Source organism: Enhydra lutris, unplaced genomic scaffold (genome assembly GCF_002288905.1).
Source record: "Enhydra lutris kenyoni isolate GAN:26980312 unplaced genomic scaffold, ASM228890v2 scaffoldscaffold19, whole genome shotgun sequence".
NCBI lineage: Eukaryota > Metazoa > Chordata > Mammalia > Carnivora > Mustelidae > Enhydra > Enhydra lutris.
Window position 1 is genome coordinate 31296434 of NW_019154103.1, and position 17164 is coordinate 31313597.

The 17164-nt window shown below is 34.5% G+C and overlaps 1 protein-coding gene across 1 annotated transcript in view; it reads left to right on the forward strand.

The window, feature by feature from the left end:
- Window positions 1-17164, forward strand: part of LOC111148291 (FER tyrosine kinase) — a 468603-nt gene that overhangs the window by 91244 nt on the left and 360195 nt on the right. Inside the window, exons 6-8 of the mRNA XM_022504772.1 lie at window positions 12229-12412; window positions 15109-15246; window positions 15840-15959. Of these exons, the coding sequence (XP_022360480.1) occupies window positions 12229-12412; window positions 15109-15246; window positions 15840-15959 (442 nt within the window). The remainder of the gene's footprint in view (window positions 1-12228; window positions 12413-15108; window positions 15247-15839; window positions 15960-17164) is intronic.

Genomic DNA, 17164 nt, shown 5'->3' on the forward strand with positions numbered 1-17164 from the left:
TTCATTTATTTTCTGCAGATAACTTCCTAAAATTAGAACAAAATTAAAGCACAATAATTTGATTTGTTCCTATTTTTCATAGTTTTATTGAATAAACAAAGCTAAGTTTCACATACAAAGAGATTAAGAAAAATGATATCCTTTTGGCTGATTTTCCTCTATATTTTATAGGTGAGCTCCTTAACAATATTAGTTTTGGACTTGATTACTAGAAAGATGATATAAACAGATGCAGAAGGTAAAATTGTAACCTTTCTATAACTTTTAACTTTGTAAAAATTTTTATTTAAGCTTAAATTTATTTTTTAATAGTAAGAACTATATCAATTTATGTATTTTCTTTCGATGTGCCAGGCACTGTTATTTGCACTAGGAATATTGTAGATAACAAACCATACAAAAATTCCTTCCTCTTTAAGGCTTACATTTTAGAGAAGATGGCTAATTAATACATGTAAGTGAAATGTATAATTTATTAGATGGTGATAAGTACCATGGAGAAAAATGAAACATTTTTCAGGTGGATAGGTTGTTGGGAGGATGATCAGGTCAGGCTTCATGGAGAAAGAGACATATAAATAAAGAGTGAAGGTAGTGAGGAAGGGAAGTGAAGAAGGGAAGAGTAGTACAGATAGAAGGAATAGTCAAAGGAAACTCATTGAGATGGGATCATGTCTGGCATATTTGAGCAGTGGTACAAATACTTGTGTGGCTTAACTGGGGGACTGATGAAAAGACAGAAATATGGGATGAAATCAGAGAGGGAGAGTGATGGTGAGAAGCAAGTGAGGCCCAGATTTTGTAGGATTTTGGTCATTCTTTGAAAAAACTTTGGCTTTTACTCTGTCATAAAATGGGAAGCCATGGTGGGTTTTGAGCAGAAGAGTGATATGAACTAATTTACATTTTAATAGGATAATTCTGGCATCCTTGTTGAGACTAGGAGGGGTGTAGGGAGGATGGAAGTAAGGAGATTACTTCCAGGCTATTGAAGTAATCCAGTCAAAGGCTCATGCTTGCCTGCACCTGGGGTGGTAGTAACAGAGGTGGTGAGAAGTGGTCAGTTTCTGGATATACAGTCGATTCTTGTTATTTACAATAGTTATGTTCTGTGAAATTACTCTGAACACTAAATTAGTGTTAGCTGAGTACTGAATCATTGCCCCTACTTAACATAAGGGGTTATGTTCCTATAAGCAAGGTCACAACATTTTTTTTTTTTTAAGATTTTATTTATTTATTTGAGAGGGAGAGCATGAGTAGGGTGAGGGGCAGAGGGAGAAGCAGACTTCCCACTGAGCAGGGAGTCCCATTTGGGGCTCCATCCCAGGACTGGGGTATCATGACCTGAGCCGAAGGCAGACGCTTAACTGACTGAGCCACCCAGGCGCCCCAGGTCACAGCATTTTTGATGACTGATCCAATTTATCATCCTGTTTTATGTGTGTATCTCTTTAAAGACATATTCTTTAATATATGTTGTTGATTCATTAACACTGAACTCAAAGCCAGCAGTGTTACAATTCATGACTAAAGAAAGCTATCTGACACACATTTTCTTTTCTTTTCTTTTTTTTTTTTTTTAAAGATTCCATTCATTCACTTGACACACAGAGAGAGAGATCACAAGTAGGCAGAGAGGCAGACAGAGAGAGAGGGGAAGCAGGCTCCCTGCTGAGCAGAGAACCCCGACACAGGGCTCGATCCCAGGACCCTGGGATCATGACCTGAGCCGAAGGCAGAGGCTTAACCCTCTGAGCCACCCAGGTGCCCCACATATTTTCTCTATAAAGCATGTTATAGCCTTCTTTTTAAAAAATTAACATATAATGTATTATTTGCTGCAGGGGTACAGGTCTGTGAATCATCAACATTATAGCCTTCTTGATCATAATACTAGACAACGCTTGAGCCCTATGTTTAGCCATTTTAGATAGCAAAATCATTAATTAAAAGCACAAGAAGTGCAGGCAGTGTGGAAATAAATAGACTGCAAAATGGATAGCTTATAGCACAGGAGCTGAAATAAAAAGGCAACCAAAGCCTTTTTGATGGGAACATGTGTATCAAAGGACTCCTTTATTGCTCTGCACATGTGCATATCTGCAATTGGCCTGGAAAGCACTGTGTGGGATTTGGGGAGTTTTGGGATTTGGGGATTTTGGGATTTGGGGATCTTGAATTTTGGATTACAAATAATTTTAGGTGATAGACAAATTCAGAAATAGGAATTTATGAATGTGTATCTTGAAAATTAAGCCTAAAGGACTTGCTGATGAATGTGGTGTAGTGTGTGAAAGAAAGAATTCAAGGATGATTTCAAGATTTTTGGCTTGAACAACTGGAAAGATGTATTATTATTATTATTGTTGTTGTTGTTATGTTTTAGGATGGTATTATTTTTAACTAAGATGGAGAAGAACGCAGGAGTAGCAGATTTGGAGGTGAAGATCAGGAGTTTGGTTTTTAGATTCTTATTAGGTATCTAGGTGGAGATAACAAGTTTGTACTTGAATCTCTAGCTCTAGAGAATTCCTGGGAGAGGTCTGTATTAAAAATATAAACTTGAATATTAGTTGGTATTTAAAGTCATTCTGTTAGATGGCATTACCAAAGGTGTTAGTTAAAATAGGAAAGAGAAGAGTCCTAAGACAAAGCCCAACATTAAGAAGTCAGGAAAATGAGGAGGAAATTGTAAAGAACACCAAGATAAAAGGAAAACCAAAAGAATCTGTTATTCTGGAAGTCAAATGGAGGAGGAAAGGATTTCAGGGAAGAACAAGAGATCAGTTAGGTTAAAGTAGTACTAGAACATAAGATGAGGACCAAGATTTGGATTTTGTGAAGTGTAGGTAATTGGTGACTTTGAAAAGAGCAGTTTCAATATTGTAGTAAAGGGAAAAGCCAAAATGGGATGGGTTTAAGAAAGAATGAGAGAAAAGAAACTGGAGATCACTGGTACAGACAAACCGTTTCAGTAGTTTTGCAATAAAGGAAAGAAGAAAGAGGGAGGTAACTGAAAGTAGTCAGGGGAGCATTTTTTTATTTTTAAAGATTAAGAGCAATTACAGTTTCTTTGCTGATGAAAATGCTCTAGGAGAAAAGGAAAAGCTGATGAAGCAGCTGAATGAAGGAAGAATGGCTATAGCAATGTCCTTGAATAGGTAAAGAGGTGATGAATCTAGTGCCCAAGTGAATGGATAGGTTTTAGTGAGAAGTGAGGGCAGGTTATTCATAGTAATAGTTCAAGAGAGAAGGCCAAATATACAGCTTTATTCAGATAAGAAGGTAGATATGCTGGTTAGGGCTTGTTGTGTTTTCTTGAGATTACTTTTTTTAGTGGGGTTTCTGGGCTCCCTCTTCTTACTTATGTGGATCCAAATTCAAAATCACAGATATAAACCAGTAAGTGAACATTGAAGAATTGGTCTTCTACCCATTACCTATTTTTTTTCCTCCTGAGGCAACAAATACTTTGTTTCTTCCAGGTATAGTTTATGTATATCCTGTAGCTTTTAAGCCACTTAGTTAAAGGTATTCACCAATTTATTATATAATCTTATGCATTATAGCACATTATTCAGAGTTTGAGGTCACTTATTGGTGGGGTATGCATGCTAAATAAAAGGCAATCTCTACACTTCTTCCTCTATAATCATATATCCTCACATTATATCCTAACATTATTATAACTGTTTTGTGAGCCTTTGTTTTAATTTTCTTGTCAAGCATCTTTTAAGAAAGGACTGTCTGTCCCTCACAGAACATCCTTTAAAAATTTAAAGGATAAAAGCCCCTCATTTGCTGGAAATGTTATTCCACACATTTGACTAGTCTTATAAAGTTTATAGTTTGTTTGTTTGTTTTTTCATCCTGGCTAGCTTTATGTATTAATATTACTCCTAGTGGAATACCTGCTTTGAAACATAGATGTTGAAACCAAGTTTTCTTTTTTATTTTGGGAAGTATTTTGATATTTAAAGAAAAATCATTGAGACATTTCATCTGTAGACTAAACTCCAATTTTTTAGATTTAGAGAATATTCACATACTTTTGGATCTTGGTCAGATTTCCACAGCTTTTGATTTTTAACCTTTATTTTGACATTATTTCAGACTTATTGACGTGTTGAAAACCTAATACAAAGAATACTCATATACTCCTCTCATAGATTCCCCAAATATTAGTATTTTACCACATTTGCCTTATCTGTTCTTTATCTGAGAGAGAGAAATTGAAAATGGCTTCTCTGTCTTTTTGGTGTGTTCCTGTCATTCATTGAGCGCTTATTTTCTCGCTCATATTATATTTTTCATGCTCTAAATCCTGCTCCATTTCTCTAAGGCACCATAGTTCCTTTTAATGGTTTTTTCCATTTAGTATTTAGAAACCATCATTTGGGCACTGCGTGTGCTCATTGCTACTGGGGTGTCTTTATTCTAGGTCCCCTCAATGGACAGAGATAAGAAATAAGCAAATGTATATACATACATGCACACAAGTATATCTGTTCCTAATTTCTATATCTGTTTATCTATACTAAAACTGAAGAGTTTATATTGATACTTGTGGTTCTAGTCCAATGCCATGTGTTCATTCTGTATTTTCCTATTCATGTATTTGCAACTTCTTTCTCTGACAGTGGGAAATCTGGCTTCTGTTAGTTACAGTCTATTTACTTACTTGCTCAATCCTAAAATAACAGAAAATAATTTCAGAATTACTGACTCATACCTCTGAAAAAAGAAACTACAATTCATAATTTCTTTAGAGCTCTTTTGTCTTTAGTTTTTCACTGTAATCAAATATTGTTTCCAATGTTACTTAAATTAATTCTTTTCTTCCCCACTCTTTTCAGTATGATTATGTTATTTCCGGAAATGTAGGTTGGTTCACTTGTTTTGTTGTATCCTATTTTAAATTGTTTTTTTCCTCTCTTATTGATTTTATCTGTTTCATTAATGGTTAAAAATTAATGGTTCCAAAAGTCAGAACTGCATAAAACTATATACTTAGAGAACTCTATCTTCTTTAATTATTTCTTTCTTTCTTACACAAAAACTGTCATACTATGATACTCCTTTTCATTTTGCTTTTCTATTTGATATTTTATCCTAAAAATCACAATACTTCAGTTTGTAGCTTTATTTCTCATTCTTTTTAACTTTTGCATAACACTTCATTGTAAGTTCATTCAAGTACTTTCCGTATATGGACATACAGTTTTTTTCTAATTTTTCCAGTTATATACATTTACTAGCATGAATAACCCGTGTGGGTTTTTTTTTTTTTTCGAATCATTAGAGGAATATCTTAAATGTAAATTCCTAGAAGTGTATAATTGCAGGTGTAAAAGATAAATGTTGTGTGTAGTTTATACAGTCTAAGATTGTACCAATCTGCATTCCTATCAGAAATGTATAAGTGCATCTCTTTCTCCACACATTTGCCAAAACAGAGTGCCAATTTGCTAGGTGAAAAATAACATCTCTTAATTTTACTTGGCATTTCTTTTATTACGAGTGAGGGAGTAAGGTTGACTATTTTTATATGTTTAAAGTCCGTTTTAAAGTATTTTTTTGGGTGTGTGGATTGTCTTTTGCCCATTTTTCTTTCAAGTTCTTGATCTTTTTTTCCCCTTCAATTTTTAGTGTACTACAGTGAATATACCTGTGTCTGTTATTCATGGTAAATATATTTTCTACTAGTTTGTTGTCATTTGACTTGGTTTAATGTGTTTTCCTCCACTGACGAATGATGATACTCTAGCTACTGATATTACTATAAGAAATAAACTGTCCTTTGTCTCTGTCCCAGGAAGCTTGTGTCTTCTGCCCACCTCCATGAAGTTGAGGCAGGCTAAATTGTTAGCTTGCACGTAGAGTAAAATCTTAGAACCTTCATGCTCTTGATAAAGACTGTTGTGTCCTTTTATTTTTTTAAAAAATATTTTTAAAACATATTATTTATTTTACAGAGAGAGATATATCTCACACATAGGCAGAGCAGCAGGCAGAGGGAGAGGGAGAAGCAGGCTTCCCACTGAGCAGTGAGCCCGACTTCAGCTCATTCCCAGGATGATCTGAGCCGAAGGCAGATGCTTAACCAACTGAGCCACGCAGGCGCCCCTTATTTACCTATTTTGATTTTCATTTTTTTTTTTTCCTCTCTTGCTTCTTTTTTACTTCATAGTTTCCAAAGTTTCTTCATTTTAACCATTTCTCCCCCTGGCGTATTACCTTTCTAAGACTGTTTCCCTTGCCTTTCACATGTACTTTTAGTCCCTTTCTTGCAGTCAGTGCTGTGGTCTGCCATTATGCTTTTCCAGTATTTTTCACATGTGGAATGAGCTTTCTTCTTCTGATAATGTTTTTTGATCAGTCTTTAAGTACACTGCTAGCTTTTCTCTTTTTCTTTCTTTTTTTTTTTTTCCAGAACAGCCTTTGGTGCCCACGCAGGCTTGCCGTGGGAGGGTGAGAGATCTTTTGCAGAGATTTGGTGTTTATTTTTCTACTCATAGACAATTTAAAATTTGGACATTCTCTGCCTATTTTGCTAAGGATGTGGGCTTATTTATTTTTCTTTTTGTTTTTTATTAAATTTTCAGGTGCTATGTTAGAAATTTAGAATTATGCTATTGCTTCATTACATCTATCCAGAACCCTCTCCTTCACAGCTTTCTTAGATTATGGAATATAGACTTGCACATGGTATATTGTTCAATTTGCAGGTTATTAAAAGGTTGTTGTCAGTTGAATCTAGCAGTCACTATATGCAAGGAAATATATTGCACAGTTAGAGAGCTTACTCTGTAGGTATTTTGCTCAATTTTTAAATAAAATACCACTATAGGGATGCCTGGGTGACTCAGTTGGTCATGTGACTGCCTTTGGCACAGGTCATAATCCCAGGGTCCTGGGATGGAGTCCTGTGTTGGGCTCCTTGCTCAGCAGGGAGCCTGCTTCTCCCTCTGCCTGCTGCTCTCCCTGCTTGTGCTCTCTCTCTCTGGCAAATAAATAAATAAAATCTTTAAAAAAATGCTTTTTTAGTTCCTTGAACATTTTAGAACCCATAACACATCCAGCAAATATTTCTTGATTGATGTATCAGCTTTTCATGTGCCATGAAATTTATTAAAAATAGCACAGTATGGATATACCTCTTGTACTTTTTAATGCTTTATAGGAGCATATGATCAAAAGGTTTTTTTCAGCTCTCCAAATTCTGTGTCTTCCTTAGCCTTTGCTGTTGCATATTGATAGTTTTTTGCCATTCAGTCTCCATTCACAACCCAGTAAATTGATAAGGGCAGATAATTTAACTCCCAGGATTGGAAATCAGAAGCTAAAATTTAGGTTATAAGACTTGCTTGGGTTGCACAGCTAATCAAAGGAGAAGCTGAGAAAAAATCCTGACTTCTTAAGTCTGCTTTTGTCTGAACAGTGCCAAGTAAAATGGGTAGCTCATTCATTGTTCCTTTATGTCATACTTGAATTTTAACTTTCATGTGAAAAAACATGTGTAGACATTTGGCCCAAGTAACTCATACATTAGGATGAATTCTTGTTTATTTTCTTCTTGCTCAGAGTAATAAGTAGAAATTGTATAGTTCAGGAGGAATTTTTGAAAGGAAGGAAAAATGTAAGACAGTAGTCAGTTACCCAAATGAAAGTAAAGTCATCTTGCAGGCATTCTACTTTGTGAAAATAATCACTTCTCGTTTATTATCAGGAGGCTTTCCACCGTAATATTTAACAAATGGTAAATACTTCCGAAATTTATAATAAAAAATACTTGACTTTCTAGGCTAGCTTAATGAGTAGTCTTGCCTGTCTCTTGTAAATGTCAAACTTACATAATTGAGTTTTGCTAGCTTCATAATATTGTTTATGGCATGACATGTTGTATATACACTCTGTTATTACAAACATTAAACAGAATTGTCAGCAAGTGGTGGCAAAAGACTTATAATTCAATCTCTTTGTGAACTTCATTATGTGGAGGAGGAAAAATGGGACGTTTTCCTCCCTGTTAATTGACACATAGACAACTTCATGCCCTGCTTCGATGCCTCTCATCATTAAAAAAAAAAGTCATATGGCAACAGAGGTATAATTCTGTGTCTGTCAATAAAAATTTACTTGGCTCTGCATACTTCACATTAATTTTAAGCTCAAATGTAGTTATTTAAAAGTTAGGAAAGGTTAATAGTGATGTGAAAGATTCTGCACCAAGAAGCTATGTAGTGGGGCGCCTGGGTGGCTCAGTGGGTTAAAGCCTCTGCCTTTGGCTCAGGGCATGATCTCAGGGTTGTGGGATCAAGCCCTGCATTGGGCTCTCTGCTGGGTGGGGAGCCTACTCCCCCACGCCCCCACCTGCCTGCCTCTCTGCCTACTTGTGATCTCTGTCTGTCAAATAAATAAATAAAATCTTAAAAAAATAAAAGAAGCTATGTTGCAAGAATCGTGTTAGTTTTTTGCAATGTATTTAAGAAGTGAATGGAATGAAAAGAAAAAAAATTTTTTTTTAAAGATTTTATTTATTTATTTGAGAGAGAGACAGTGAGAGAGAGCATGAGCGAGGAGAAGGTCAGAGGGAGAAGCAGACTCCCCATGGAGCTGGGAGCCTGATGTGGGACTCGATCCCAGGACTCCGGGATCATGACCTGAGCTGAAGGCAGTCGTCCAACCAACTGAGCCACCCAGGCGTCCCTGAAAAGAAAATTTGTAACTGGTTTTCACAGAGTACTACTATTTCTTGAATTTATATAGTTTTCATGGGACCTAGATAATTATTTTAAAACAAATCAGGAAAAAATATAATAGAATTCCTTTCCAAATGATGGCAGGTGAGCATGTTTTTGAAACTTTTTGCTGATTTTTACAGGGGAGGGAAGGTGGGAGGTAGATATAGATGGATTATCAGTCATGTGCATGCACAAGTACACCTTATAACCAAATACATAAATGTATGTGAGCTATAGAGTACAAAAGCAACAAACCAAAAACCTACTAAGACATACACCTAAATTCAGCTTTAAACCCAAAACTCTTTTTAAAAACTTTATTATTAGCAGTATTTGAATGTAATGAATTCTGACTTGGATATTTTCGAAGGCATTTAATTTTCTGTAAATTCTGTTAATGACCACTGATAAACTGTTGATAATTCAGTTTGGTTGCTACAGCCTTTTTCAGGTTGTTTGTCATAAAGAAAAGAAAATGAGAAATTCTTAACTTTTCTAATGTTAATTTAGATTACAAAATCTTAGCTGAGTGTTGCCTATTTAGTGCATCAGCACCACCTAGAAAGACAGATGGGTAGTGTGCAGTTTAAAAATCTGCAAATAGGAGGACAGATGGGTGGTTAAAATGTCTACATGAAAATGTTTGAGTGGAGAGCTTGACTCTTGAAGTTACACTAAAAAATCCAAGTACTTAATTAAGAATAATAGAGTTCATATAAAAAGTAATATTTTTTAAAAAGTGACATAAAATATGGAATTAATTGAATTTACTACATAATCATACTTTTTGAATTTATGATAAAAATTAACAAATTAGAACACAGTACTTAAATATTCTTGACTGAAAAATGCTTGCTTTATTTTCTTCTTATCAATATTTAGACTCTAGAAAACGTCTTTATTACTTGTGATCAATATATCTGTGTAATTTATATGACTTTTTAAATTCTTATCAGATTTTGCCAAATTTTAAGTAAAGTGTCCATAAACTAGCTTAAAAATGATAAATGAAATTAAAAGAACAAAAGAAAAGGGCCTTGAAAGGGCTGCTCTGACAGCTTCTATAGTATGTGTTTGTGGACTTTTCTGTCACCTTCAGACATTAATGTGAGTTGGCTCCCAGCTGAAACATTGATTTCCATTTAGTTGGATATGCGCTTTGGCTCCTGGGTATTAGTTTTATACAGGAGTCTCGTTCTGACTTGTGGAGTTAGGGAGGAGAAGGGGTTGTTATTTTAGAGGGAGGTTCTGAGGCTGGCCATAGATGTGTCAACTACATTGACTCTTGGGATATTTTTTGAAATGTATTTTTGTGAGAAGGATGCCAAGTAGCAATATTTATGGATAAATAAATATAGTAGTCAATGTAAAAAATGATTGTAATGATTGAACACGTAGGGGAATGTGTTCCTGAGAATCTTAAAAATCATTCATGATTAGTATTGTTGAAGTGATTTGTAATTGTGACATTAAAAAGATTATCCCTAGTGCCATACAGAATGAGTAAAAATTTCTCTAGGGATTTGTATTAACTGAGGCAAAAAAATTTATTGGTTTTTCAATGAAGATTTAAAAAAATTGAAAATCAAGTATAATAGAATTTTTTGAAATCACAGGGCATCCTTCATAGTAAGGATATTAAGGATGACTTTCATGAGTTTATTTCAATTACATATTTAAAAATGTATATGATTATTGGCTCATGACATAAAATATATTATCCTATGAGCTGTAGTCAAAAAGTGAGAAAAGCCACTTCTGTAGTAGCTCATGTTATTTTTTTCTGATCCCTTCAGATCAGAGCTGAATTAATATATAGACTCCCATCCTCCCAGTCTGGTATTAGAGCCCGTTTCCAGAGAAGGGTTAGAAAAGATACTCTGGTGATTAAAATATTTTCTCCTTGAGAAGTTCTTCATTTTATAACACAAAATAGGTTATCTCGGACAGCGATTTGTAAATAACTTGGGTAATATCCCCATGTGGAGGAACTGGCTAATGGACTATGGCTAGAGAGTTATGCTCTGTAAAATAATTACGTGCAGCTCCCTAGAAGTCCGTGGTGGCTCTAGTCCTTGGAACCAGTAAAGTTTGTAGGTAGTGGAGGTCTACCAGTGTGCCAGAAAGATTTCCTTTTTTACCAGCTAGATGTGGTTCCTATACCTGAGAATTGGAGGGGAGATGAGAAAGGCAAGAAAGAAAACTGTTCTTACTCTCTTGCCCTGCCCGTGCCTATCTGAGGGTCTGCGGTCTGCTCTCTCCCCACAAACACTGACTTTTTCTCTGCTTTTGGCCCTGGGCTAGGACATCCTCCAACAGAGAACGCTTTCCCAACTCCTTCATATTGGGACTACTCAGATGGGTGCCACACCGAAACAGAGTGGCAGCAGAGGGGAGCCTGTGGCATCAAAAATTCTCAACATAGATCTTTTTTTGGGAGAAGATTCATTTGGAGGATTATGCTTGGAAGGAGGGCAAAAATTAATAAACATTTTGAAAAGTTTATTCCCTAAATCTAAATAGTTGATAAAATATATTTGTTCAGTTTGCACCAAAAATTGAAGACATGCTTAAAAATTTTACTTATAGAGTCATTTATACTGTCGATCTGTAAATATTTTCTGAACGATTTTACTAAAGTCACCCCAAAAGATTTTAGTTCATAATATTATCAGTATCTCCTGGACTTCTCCCATATCAAGTTTACATTTCCCTGCTTGATTTTCAAGTCATTCACAACTAAAATTGCCCTACCTCTATAGACATAATGCCTTCACTTCCTTGAAACTTACCCTCTTTGAGCTTATTTCTTTGCTTGCCTATGTAATTTCACTTATTCTCAACATATTTCCCTCAGTATTCCAATTCACCAGACCAGGGGTTCTAGGTTGAGGACTCGGTTTTGCTGGGTACTGAATTCCTAATGTTTTGCACAGTTCTTGGTGGTGATCAGTTCATAATATGCATTGAATGAAAGGAAGAAAAGGAGGAATTTTTGTCCATTCTGTCTTTTTTATACCTTCCTGGATACACCCCATGTTTGGTTTTTCTACAAAGCCTCCTCTGACTCCCCTTGTCTTTATTGATACTTCAAATACAGACCTAAAAATTTAACATTATATTTATAAACTTTCCTGTTTCCTTGATTATACAGTTTCATTTGCATTGTTGTTGCAATTTGGTGTGAGCTGCTTGAAAATGAGAAGGATCACTTTTCTGTATAATTTTGTAAAAAATTATACATTAATTTACATTCACCAAACATTTACTGTAATATATGCCTCCTTCATAGCAGCCTGTGTGCATAGTACTAGCAAATTAGTAGTACTTTGCATAGAGCTGAACATATAGTGTATGTTCAATAAAATTTTATTATTATTCTTAAAATGTGTGAAATATAAAATAGTGGTCACTCAGTTTGCATATGGAGAAGATGAAGCTTTTTTATCTCCATGTAAACTTTCTTCAATGTTTCTTTCAGGGAAAGAAACCGAAAAGGCCAAGGAACGATATGACAAGGCGACAATGAAACTTCATATGTTGCATAATCAGTATGTATTAGCACTGAAAGGGGCGCAGCTGCATCAGAATCAGTATTATGACACCACACTTCCTTTGCTGCTGGACTCCTTACAGAAGATGCAAGAAGAAATGATAAAAGCACTGTAAGTTACATTTCGTATTTGGCATTTTCATTTAATTTAATTAATGTTATTTTCTCTCCTGTGTAAGCTTTTGGATAGAAGTTTTCTGTGTTTTGTGAACTTCATTATTGATCCAGGCCAATGGGCAGATCTGTTTTACCTTGGTCCTGCTTGATTTTTACTTCTGGTGTCCATTCAGTTTATTATCATCTCCTAAGCCCACCAGCTAGCCCTGAAAACGGTCCTTCTTTTTGTATGTTTTTTTTCTACTCCCATTAGCTGGAAATTTAGGTAAGAAAAAAATTCATTAGTTCACAAGTGTTAAGAAGTGAATATCTATATTCAGAGGGTAGTGTTTTAAATATTGAGTGACTGAGTAGTCCAAAGGAAATAATTTTTTTATTTTAATTTTAACTCTAGTATAGTGAACATACACTGTGATATTAGTTTCAGGTGTACAATGTAGAGACTCAGCAATTCTATACATTAATCTTTGCCCATTGTGATGAGTGTATTCTTTATCCCCTTTATCTATTTCACCCATCACCTCACCCCCTCACCTCTGGTAACCATGTTTGTTCTCTTAGTTAGGGTCTCTTTCTTGGTTTCTCTGCCTCTCTCTTTTTTCCCCTTTGCTTGTTTTATTTGTTAGTTGTTTCTTAAATTCCACATGAGTGAAATCATAGGGTATTTGTCTTTCTCTGATTGACTTACTTCACTTAGCATTATACTTTCTAGCTCCATCAAAGGAGAGAATTTTTTGAAGATTTATATGCCAGCTTTTATTGTGTGAGATCAAAATCAACAAATGTTTATTGAAGTTCTAATGTATGCTAAACATGCTGCCTGTGATATGGCTGCAATTTTTGCCTTCAAGGAGCTAACAATATACTTTGGACAGTATGTCAAAAGCACACATGTTTACCATAGATATCAATACAATAGAAAAAGATTAACCACTCTGGTAGACTTCATCTGCTTTATTAGCTGGTTTAGGTGATCTCCCATTTTCCCAGTAAAAAGATAAGAAAGTTTTAGTTGACTTGAGTATGTAAGCTTTTAATGGTATTATAAAATATCTCCTTCAAATATTTAATGTACAAATTTATGTATGTATGCTTTATTTTTTTATTAAATTTTTAAAGATTTATTTTAGAGAGAGCTTGCTTGAGTAGGTGAGGGGGGAGGGGCTGAGGGGGAAGAGACAGAGTCTCAAGTAGACTCCCTGCTGAGCCCCACTCCGGGCTGCCTCTCAGGACCCTGCAATCAAGAGTCATATGTTTATATGAAATCAAGAGTCATATGTTTATATGAAATCAAGAGTCATATGTTTAACGGACTGAGCCACCCAGGCACCCTATAGTTATGTCTACTTTAAATTATATAGTTTGATTCAGAAATACTTCCTTTCCTACTTTCATTTCATGAGTCATTATTTTTTCAAACTCTTCACATGAATCTTCAGTAATGGCATCTTCATCATCCCTAGATGTCTTTTTGAGACATAGTAGTTTCCTATAGCGTATTATCTTTAACAATAAATTATTTTAGTTCCAGCATTTAAAATATTCAAGCATGATAATATCACTGAAATTGAGTTCCATGTCACATTCACATAACAACATTAGAATTTGTTTTTTAAAATTCCATTTGTCCTAAAGGTGGATATTAATAATCATCTCCACATCGTATTATGGTATTGCTTTATGAGAGTTATCTAGATAGGGTCATTTACATTCATATCATTCAGTACTTTCACTTTTGTGGTCAGAACCCCGAGGATGTTTACTAAATCTGTTTTAAATTTCCTCTGCCTTCCCCTTTTCTTTAAATTTTGTCGGGTGATTTCTGTAATCATTTCAAATTCGCATTGCCTGAGCAGTTTGAATCTTTTTTTTTTTTTTTTTTTAAAACCCCAAAGAGTATTTGGCTATTGGGAGAACACTGAATAAGAGATTTTGTAAGTAATAATTTTTTTATGAGTGATGATTTTAGAAAAGAAAAGCAAACTATGCCTTTTATTTATTTGGGAAAAGGCAAGATAAACCTGTCTGTCCACACTTGTTGAGGCCACTTTTGACCAGTGGTATATTTTTACAGCATAGCATTCTTAAATTGGGATCAGGTCTTTGCTATAGAGTAGTTTTTCTTTTGTATTCAATAGATAAAGCTAATGTGTTTTGTGACATTTTTCATACTGACTAGAGGTCAGGAGAAGAGCTCTAGATGTCATTGAAGGTATATAGAATGAGTTGAACTCTGTAATTAAGTATACAGGAAAGAGCAGGGGCCTAGGAGCAAGAGAAAACCAAGAGGTCAGATATTTGAGGAAGAAGCAGCCACTGGAGAGAAACATTAAAGAGACAGGAGCTGATCCACAGTTCCATGTGATGGACTTGAGCATTTCTATGACACTCTTTAGAAATAGAAAATGATCAACCTGACCTTATATTTTGGATATGTGAAATATGTGTTGGAAAAGGTAGTGCCTTATTCTAGATCATTTGCAGTTATTATGTTATATCAAACATAAATTGTTAATCTCTGCCTTTGTATAATCCCTTAACTATCCAGGTATATGATATAAGGTGGTGCATAAAATCACCATCTATAAATGTTGGTATTACATTTCTTATGTTTATTGTTCTGAATCTTTTTTGGGCCTGTGTTTCCTTTGAAGACTTAAAAATGTTGTAAAATTTTATTTTTGTTTTCAGAAAAGGCATATTTGATGAATACAGCCAGATAACCAGTCTTGTTACAGAGGAAATAGTGAATGTCCATAAAGAGATTCAAATGTCAGTTGAACAGATAGACCCTAGCACAGAATATAATAATTTCATAGATGTTCACAGGTATGTATAATATTTTCATTCTTCTTTCAGTATTTGTGACAGTATTATTTTCCTTTCTACTACATAGTATTTAACTAAATTAAAATAAGATATTGAAGAGCTTGTTAGGACATATGATATTACTGATTACTCTATCTGCTTTTAATTATTTTCAAAGTTCTTTCTCAGTGATAACTAATTTATATAATTATCTTTGTTTTTTTTAAATTTAAAATTTGTCAGTTGTTACTGTATCATTGCTTAAACCTGTATTTAATTCATGAAATTATGTATTTTTTCAACATTTGCATAATGATAATATTGACTTTATATGTATGTTAAATTTATGATGTATCAATTATTTATCCATGTATACTCATTACTATTATGACAGGAATAAAACAGGTTAATATCCATATTCCACAAATGAAATTAAGGCTGAAATTATGTGACTAGATCTTAGTGTCTGGGGTTTAATATGATTTATTCTATTTGTATTTACTCTATTTTGTGAACATAATTTTGGGTAACAAATACTCTGCCTTTGGTGTGCACTAAGATATATTATGATAGTATTGTCATATTGATCAAAATTATTTGGCATGCTTTATTAGAACAACGGCTGCTAAAGAGCAAGAAATTGAATTTGATACTTCCTTACTAGAAGAAAATGAAAATCTTCAGGCAAATGAAATTATGTGGAATAATTTAACAGCAGAAAGTTTGCAAGTAATGTAAGTATTTAGAAAATCTGAATAGTTTAAAAAATTAGTATTATTGTTTATAGTTGTACTTTATCAGATTTAAAATTCATTTTTTGCAAGTAATGAAAAGTAAATTAAAAATGAATTGATTGTTGCTTGGTCAGAAAGAAATGTTTTGAAAAATATATTAACTTCAGTCATTGTGATCACTAATTTTGGTGATTCTGAAAATCAAATTTCTGTGTGATGTTATAGTCACTTGCCCAGTTACTTATATTGGAATACTGGTTCATGCTTTTCAAAACTAACTAACTAACATCGATCCTTGCTTGCTTGCTTCCTTCCTTCCTTCCTTCCTTCTTTCCTCTTTCCTATTCAATGCTCAAAACTTTTTGGCAGAACCATTTTGGAAATGAGAACATTGAGTGATAAAGAAGAGACTCAGGTGTCAGAAGTGTTTAGTGTAAAAAGTTGACTTTGAATTCTTTTCTCTGTGAGCAGGGATGTCTTCTGTTACAGGCTTTTAAATAAATTAGTTCTTCACCTTGTTATTGTTGCCTAATAGTTTAAAGGAGTTTTGAGAAATCTTAATGTGTTTTTCAGTCCTTTTCAAGTATTAGAGGCTACCAATAGTATATTTTTAAATTTAGAAAAGAGAGTTAATGGGGGTACTGGGTGGTTTAGTAGGTTAAGCATCTGTCTTCCACTCAGGTCTTGATCTCAGCCCCATGGGGGAGTGCTCATTCTCCCTTTCCCTCTGCCTGCTGCAGCTTCCCCTGCTGGTACTCCCTCTCTGTCAGATAAATAGATGAAATCTTTAAAAAAGAAAAAAAAAGAAAAGGAAAGGAAAGGAAAGAAAAGAAAAAACAAAACATAGTTAAGGCATTCTACTTGTAAATATTTAACTCACGGGTCTCTGGGTGGCTCAGTGGTTTAAGCATCTGACTTTAGCTCTGGTCATGATTCCAGGGTCCTGCCCAGCAGGAAGCCTGCTTCTCCCTCGGCACCTCCCCTGGCTCATGCTCTCACTTTGTCTCTTTCAAATAAATAAATATTTAACTCATCCATTAATAATTTTTTTAGGAACAACAGAAAGAAACATTTATTAATAAGCACTGTATACACTTGTCTTCTGGATCAGAACCACAGCTAGGAATGATTATGTACTCATTTGTCTTCAATATTGGATACATAATATCATCTGCCTTGTTGGCACTTTACCTCAAAAGACTCAG